Source organism: Hevea brasiliensis, chromosome 6 (genome assembly GCF_030052815.1).
Source record: "Hevea brasiliensis isolate MT/VB/25A 57/8 chromosome 6, ASM3005281v1, whole genome shotgun sequence".
Classification (NCBI taxonomy): domain Eukaryota; kingdom Viridiplantae; phylum Streptophyta; class Magnoliopsida; order Malpighiales; family Euphorbiaceae; genus Hevea; species Hevea brasiliensis.
In genome coordinates this window covers 98,790,300-98,798,546 of record NC_079498.1, presented here as the reverse complement: position 1 = coordinate 98,798,546, position 8,247 = coordinate 98,790,300, and the positions used below count along the sequence as shown (strand labels likewise).

General features: G+C 38.2%; 1 protein-coding gene across 1 annotated transcript; it reads left to right on the top strand.

Moving 5' to 3' along the window:
- Positions 1-4,088: 4,088 nt before the first annotated feature.
- On the top strand, positions 4,089-7,776 carry LOC110672659 (putative leucine-rich repeat receptor-like serine/threonine-protein kinase At2g24130). The gene is made up of 2 exons (XM_021835485.2): positions 4,089-6,904; positions 7,364-7,776. Exons 1-2 carry the CDS (start codon positions 4,330-4,332, stop codon positions 7,774-7,776), a joined length of 2,988 nt encoding a protein of 995 aa, XP_021691177.2. The 5' UTR covers positions 4,089-4,329.
- Positions 7,777-8,247: the final 471 nt, after the last annotated feature.

Sequence of the window (8,247 nt, the reverse complement as noted above, 5' to 3'; positions counted from 1 at the left end):
AACTCAACTCAACTCAACTAAGCCTTTATCCCAAAAATTTGGGGTCGGCTATATGGATTCGCTTTCACCACTCTGAACGATTTTGGGTTAAATCCTCAGAAATGTGTAATGCTTCTAGATCTTCTTGTACTACTCTCTTCCAGGTCAATTTAGGTCTACCCCTTTTTTTCTTTCTATCCTCTAACCTAATGTGCTCTACTTGTCTAACTGGAGCCTCCGTATGTCTATGCTTCACATGACCAAACCACCTCAATCTCCTTTCTCTCAACTTATCTTCAATTGGCACCACTCCTATATTTTCTCCAATCCTCTCATTACGAACTTTATCTAGTCTAGCATGGCCACTCATCCACCTTAACATTCTCATCTTTGCAACTCTTATCTTAAATGCATACGACTCTTTCAGTGCCCAACACTCACTACTATATAACATAGCCGGTCGTATGGCTGTACAGTAAAATTTTTTTTTCAATTTATTGGGAATCTTACGATCACATAAAACTCCCGTGACACGTCTCCACTTCAACCATCCGGCTTTAATCCTATGACTAACATCCTCCTCACATCCCCAATCTACTTGAAGGACTGAGCCTAGATATTTAAAGTGATTACTTTTGGACAGTACCACTCCATTCAAACTAGCTCCTTCCCTATCACCAGTTTGGCCTTCACTGAACTTGCAATGCATGTATTCTGTCTTCGTTCTACTAAACTTAAAACCCTTTGACTTTAGAGTACTTCTCCAAAGTTTTAGCTTTCTATTGACTCCTTCTCGTGTCTCATCTATCAGAACAATATCATTCGCAAACATCATGCACCAAGGAATACTCTTTTGTATATGTTTCGTCAGTTCATCTAAAACTAATGTATAAAGGTAAGGGCTTAAGACTGATCCTTGGTGTAATCCAATTGAGATCGGAAAATCTCTTGTGTCCTCTTCCACTGTGCTCACAATAGAAGTTGCTCCTTCATACATATCTTTCAATACTTGTATGTACCTAATAGATACCATCTTTTGTTCTAATACATTCCATAAGATATCTCTTGGAACACTATCATAAGACTTTTCCAAATCAATAAAAACTATGTGTAGATCTTTCTTCACATCTCTATATTTCTCCATCAAGTTTCTAATGAGAAAGATAGCTTCCATAGTTGAACGACCGGGCATGAAACCAAATTGATTGAGAGAGATAGAAGTATAATGACGTAGTTGATGCTCCACAACTCTCTCCCACAACTTCATAGTATGGCTCATGAGTTTAATTCTCCTATAGTTTAAGCAACTTTGTATGTCTTCCTTATTTTTAAAAATAGGTACTAAAATACTCTTCCTCCATTCATCAAGCATTTTCTTTGAGTTTAGAATCTTATTAAATAATTTAGTTAACCATGCCACTCCCATATCTCCCAAATACTTCCACACTTCAATTGGTATTTTATCGAGTCCACAGGCTTTACCCACTTTCATTCTCATAAGTGCTTCCTTTACTTCTAAAGATCTAATCCTTCTAGTATAATTCACATTCTTTTCTATTGTTCTATAATCTATACTCACGCTATTACCATTTTGACTATTATTAAAGATATCATTAAAATAATTTCTCCATCTTTCTTTAATGTCCTTATCTTTCACCAACACTTTTCTCTCTTTATCCTTAATGCACCTAACTTGATTGAGATCTTGACATTTCCTTTCTCTCCTCCTTGCTAATCTATAAATATCTTTCTCCCCTTTTTTAGTTCCAAGTTTCTCATATAACTTTTCAAAGGCCTGTGCTCTTGCTTGACTAACTGTCTTTTTTGCCTCTTTCTTTGCTATCTTGTACTGTTCATATGCCTCATTATTATCACATTTAGGTAATTTCTTGTACCATTCCCTTTTTCTCTTCACTGCCTTTTGTACTTCCTCATTCCACCACCATCTCTCTTTTGAGGGTGGTCCATGTCCTTTAGACTCTCCAAGTACTTTTCTAGCTACTTCTCTAATCTTTGATGCCATCTGTATCCACATATCATTAGCTTCCATATCCAGCTTCCATACTTCGGACTCGAGAAGCTCATTTTTGAACTTCACTTGCTTTACTCATTTGAACTCCCACCACCTTGTTTGAGCTCAACTATTTCTTCTGACCTTACTTGAATTGTTCCTAAACTTGACATCCAAGACTACTAACCGATGTTGACTTGTTAAAGCCTCTCCTGGAATGACCTTGCAATCCTTGCATAGAGTTCTATTTGTCTTCCTGGTTAAGAGGAAGTCGATTTGGCTTCTATGTTGCCCACTTTTGAAAGTCACTAAATGTGGCTCTCTTTTTATAAAGTAGGTATTTGCTAGTATTAGGTCGTATGCCATAGCAAAATCCAGGATGTTTTTTCCCTCCTCATTTCGACTACCAAAACCAAAACCTCAATGAACATTCTCTTAACCTTATCTATCACTTCCTACATGTCCATTCAAATCTCCACCAATGAAAACATTTTCTTCATTCGGTATGCTTTGCATTAAATCATCCATATCTTCCCAAAACTTTTATTTACTCTCACTGTCTAGTCCTATTTGTGGGGCATAAGCACTAACTATATTTATTGTTTCTCCTTCTAGTACTAGCTTTACTAGTATAATTCTATCTCCTACTCTTTTTACAGTTATTACTATGTCTTTCAATGTTCTGTCTATGATTATACCCACTCCGTTCTTGTTTCTCTCCTTTCCGGTAAACCACAGTTTGTATCTTGAATTACCCACTTCCCTAGTTTTCTCTCCTACCCATTTAGTCTCCTGAATGCAAGTAATATTCACCCTTCTCCTTTCCAAGGTATCCACAAGCTCCATTAATTTTCCTGTAAGTGATCCAACATTCCAAGTCCCAACCCTGATCCTCCTCCTATCCTGCTCCTTCCTAATTGGTCTCCTTCTATGATATCTTCTATTGTTTTCTATATCTATCTTGTGTTCTGTTCCACTATCTGTTCTACTATCTTTACCCACACCCGTCCATGATGTGGGAACCCTTGCTCACTTAACACCACACCCAGGCGCCGGCATGGCGCGTCGCTTTCGGTGAACGTCCTACACCCTTGCATATTTCTCACTACACCCAGGCTCCGATGTAACGCGTCGTTAGTAGAGGACGCCCCAACGTTCATATTTATTTGAATCCATATCATAGAGTGTGACGAAATTTTTACGTTGATTGTCACCTACCGCAACCCTTCTTCTTTATGCGGATTTGGGACCAGCTAAGCGCAAACTATTTAAGCGGAGTTAAAATATATATATATATATATATATATATATATATTAAAATTATTTATATATTAAATTTATTAATAGCCGCAATTTCCTATTAAGATCAAATTTTGGATGGGAAGTTCTACCCAACTCAGTCAAATTTCACAAAGATGCCATGGCTGACCATCGAATAATGCCTAAGTGGTGCTATTAACTTAAGAGTTCAGAAGCTAGATTGCCCTCATAAGCAGCTAACTTAAGACTAATTGCCAAAGGGAAGTCTTTCCATAATCCAGAGAGAGAGAGAGAGAGAGAGAGAGAGAGAGAGAGAGAGAGAGAATTAGAAGGATATTCAAGTACCCAATTAGTCTTGCCCAAGAAATGTTGGCAATCGCTATACGACAAAAGATGGAGATGTCATTGGAGCCTCCATACTTTGAGATGACACAAGATTAGCATCTTGTTTCAAATGGGCAAAGACAAAGATAGTGGCCTTAGTCACAAAATGTTATCAGAGAGCACTAAAATGTCAACCGAAGCCTTCTAGGCACAAGTTGCACTCACAGGACTCTAGAATGTCAATTGCAGTCCCTACCTAAAAGACAATTTCAACTAATGGCTTCAGCCACATCTTGCATCCATATTTCTTCTCCTCTCTCTCTCTGTGTGTGTGCAACTATACGTGGCAAATATTCCAGGCCCAAAGGTTGAAGTTGCGCATGCCCTATTAAAAGGAAAAAAATAATCTATAATCTATATTTTTTGTCCTATAAATTGGCATCCATTTAGGTTTAGTTGAAAATCTACTCATCATTGTTGCAACCCATGATGGAAGAGATGAAACGGATTTTTAGTGTCCCCACAATTCATAGCCTGAATTGAATTTTTATATCTAAAATATCTATCACCTTCACCCATGCCCTCTTTCATTCCATCAAACCACTGCTGCACAACTCTCTCTCTCTCTCTCTCTCTCTCTCTCTCTCAAGTTTTCAGGACTTCAATTACATCATTATTATTATGAAGCAAGATGAAAACAGAAGCAGAGGGCTTCACAAAAGTAATATTAGTGAGCACTTAACAGAATAATAAAAATGGCATTCATTTGGACAGTTCTGCTGCTCCTCCAGCATTTGGTTTTAACACACCTCTTTGCAGTTTCAGGTTATAGTCACCATCTCAACCACTCCTTGCTTACAGACAAGGCTGCTCTTCTAGCATTCAGAAGGACCCTAATTCTAGATCCAAATTTCAGACTTGCTAACTGGGTTGAGGCTGTTGATGTCTGCAACTTCACAGGTGTCAGATGTGACAAGCACCATCACCGCATAGCACAACTGAATCTGTCCAACTATGAACTCACAGGGCCACTTGCACCAATCATTTCAAACCTCACTGGACTTCGAGTTCTCAACCTAGTCGAAAACTACTTTTTTGGCCTTATTCCTCCTGAACTGTCTTCCCTTCGACACCTGCGTCACCTCCAGCTAGACTTGAACCATCTAGATGGCTCATTGCCAGAGTCCTTTGCCCTGCTTTCGAAACTCACTTTGATAAGTCTCAGGGGCAACAATATGAAAGGTGAACTTCCACCTTCTTTCTTCTCCAACTGCACTTCATTAGAAAATGTAGACTTGTCTCGTAACTTTTTCACAGGAAATATTCCTGAAGAAATTGGAAATTGCCCTGACCTATGGACCATCAATTTATACAACAATCAATTTACAGGAGAACTTCCTGTATCTTTAACCAATATTTCATTTTCACTCTACAATATAGACGTGGAGTATAACCATCTTTCTGGTGAATTGCCTGCAAATATTGTAGGAAATCTACCTTCACTTAGCTTACTCCATCTATCATATAATCATATGGTTAGTCACAATAACAACACCAATCTTGAACCATTCTTCACTGCACTTGGAAATTGCACTGACTTAGAGGAGCTTGAATTGGCTGGGATGGGTCTCAGAGGAAGCTTGCCCAGTTCCATTGGCCAACTTAGCGCCAAACTTTCTTCTCTTATGCTGCAAGAAAACCAGATCTATGGATCAATCCCTTCAAATATAGCAAATCTTACTGCTCTTACAGTGTTGAATTTGACATCCAATTATCTAAATGGAACAATTTCAGCAAAGATCAGTCATTTGCTCAGCCTAGAGCAACTTTTCTTATCACACAACTTGTTCACTGGTGAAATTCCAGCAGCATTAGGTCAGTTTTCTCATCTTGGTCTGCTTGATCTATCAAATAATCAATTCTCAGGTGAAATACCAGCAAGCTTAGGAAATTTAGTTCGGGTGAATTATATGTTTCTCAACAACAATCTCCTTTCAGGAAACATACCTCCAACATTAGGACAGTGCATTGATCTGTACAAGCTAGACTTGTCCTATAACAGATTGATTGGGAGCATTCCTCCAGAAATATCAGGAATGCGTGAGATACGAATATTTTTAAACCTTTCACACAATCATCTTGACGGGCCTTTGCCAATTGAACTGAGCAAGCTGGAAAATGTTCAAGAGATAGATGTTTCATCAAACAATCTCACTGGAAGCATCTTCTTTCAGATATCAAGCTGCATTGCATTGAGGATGGTAAATTTCTCAAATAATTCCCTTCAAGGGAACCTACCTGATTCCCTTGGTGATCTAAAGAACCTTGAATCCTTTGATGTTTCTGGAAATCACCTCTCTGGAATGATCCCAGTAAGCCTCAACAAAATTCACACCCTCACCTATCTGAATCTTTCTTTTAACAACTTTGAAGGACTAATTCCCTCTGGTGGTATCTTCAATTTAGTTACAAATAGGTCATTCTTAGGCAATCAGCATCTTTGTGGTGCAGTTTCTGGCATGCCTGCTTGCTCTCAAAAAAGTCGCTGGTTTCGCTCACGTATGTTCTTGGTTATATTCATCCCAGTCATATCTGTATCAGCTTTCTTTTCAACAATATGTTGTGTAATTGGAATCCGCCAAATCAAGGTTATGGTTTCTTCTCGAAATTCACTGAGAACTGAGAGAACAGAAAAACCAACAGAGCCAGAATTGATCCACAATTTTCCAAGAATTACTTACAGAGAACTGTCTGAGGCCACTGAAGGATTTGATGAACAAAGACTAGTTGGTACAGGTAGTTATGGACGTGTCTATAAGGGAATTCTTCCAGATGGGACTCTGATAGCTGTAAAGGTATTGCAGTTGCAATCTGGAAACTCAACAAAGAGTTTTAACAGAGAATGCCAAGTTTTAAAGAGGATTCGGCACAGAAATTTGATCAGGATTATAACAGCATGCAGTCTTCCTGATTTTAAAGCTCTTGTTCTTCCATATATGGCAAATGGAAGTTTGGATAGCCGTCTCTACCCACATTCAGGAACAGGTTTGGTTTCAGGCTCCTCTGATTTGACTCTCATCCAGAGGGTGAACATTTGCAGTGACATAGCTGAAGGGATGGCTTATCTGCATCACCATTCACCTGTTAAAGTCATACATTGTGATCTAAAGCCAAGCAACGTTCTTCTTAATGACGACATGACGGCTCTGGTTTCTGACTTTGGTATTGCAAGGTTGGTTTTGACAGTTGGTGGTGGAAATGCTGTGGTTGTTGAGAATATGGGGAACTCTACTGCAAACTTATGCGGATCTATTGGATACATTGCACCAGGTACAAATTCTTCCATTGCTTCATCTGTAAAAGTAAACACCAAATCAAAAAGTTCAAGCATGTTTTAGGAAAAAATGCACTCATCAAGATTGAGTTGGGCAATGGTAAGCTGCAGTTCTGCACGTAAGTTCATTCTTTAAGAAGACACCATAATCCTTTAAATAAAAAAACTGGCTTCCCTTGTTTCTTTTCTGATTATCTTAAAAGTCATTTTCCACAATTTGGGTCGGCTACGAAATAGAAATGCATCATCTGCACAAATTATGCATAAAAGATTGGGCAAAAAATGATTCCTTAATTCCAACATTACACTGTTGCCATAAAAAGGATCCCACTAGCATCATCAATCATTATTTACATTTATTTGACTTTCTAATTCATTATTTAATAATTAAAGTTCTGTGTTGCAACCAATTGGTACCAAGAACATCCTAAGTCAGTTATAATTTGATAATGCAGAATATGGGTTTGGTTCAAACACATCTACAAAAGGAGATGTTTATAGCTTTGGTATTGTAGTTCTCGAGATTGTCACAAGAACAAGACCAACAGATGAAATGTTTGTTGGTGGGCTAAGCCTGCACAAATGGGTGAAGAATCATTACCATGGTAGAGTTGAACAAGTTATAGACTCTTCATTGGTAAGAGCTTTAAGAGATCAATCCCCTGAAGTAAAGAATATGTGGGAAGTTGCACTAGGAGAATTGATCGAGTTAGGTATTCTTTGCACTCAAGAGTCCCCCTCCACAAGACCTACAATGCTTGATGCTGCTGACGACTTGGATCGGCTAAAAAGGTATCTCAGTGGGGATACAACTGCCACATTTGCATCCTCTCTGGGAATTTCATCATCCACAGCAGGAGATGACTGATCTTCTCTAATTGTTGTACAAAAATTGTAAAAGCAATTAGTTCTCTGATTTTTTTCAAGAAATTTACTTTGACTCACCTCCTCCTGGGCCAAGTCATTTATGTATGATTTTTTTTTTTATCTAATTCCAGGAAAAATGCATATAGCTTGTGTTTGCTAAAGTCAAACGTTAATACATAAGCAAAATGAATATGTTTGCTAAAGTCAAATGTAAATGCACACGCAAAATGAACATGCAACCAGAAGATGATATTATTCTATCACTTATGCCTCTCCACTACTCATTCCCACAGGTAAATTAGCCATAAAACCTGTGAAGTCAAACAAGGATTCAAAAGAATATATGCAATCAACAAAGAAAAATGTTCTCTTTTTTTTTCCTGCTTTTTTGTTTGAGTGAGGGCGGGGAGAGGGGGCACCTCGGGAAGGAGACACGGAAATAATGTGACATAATGTGTTCTATCTCAATCAA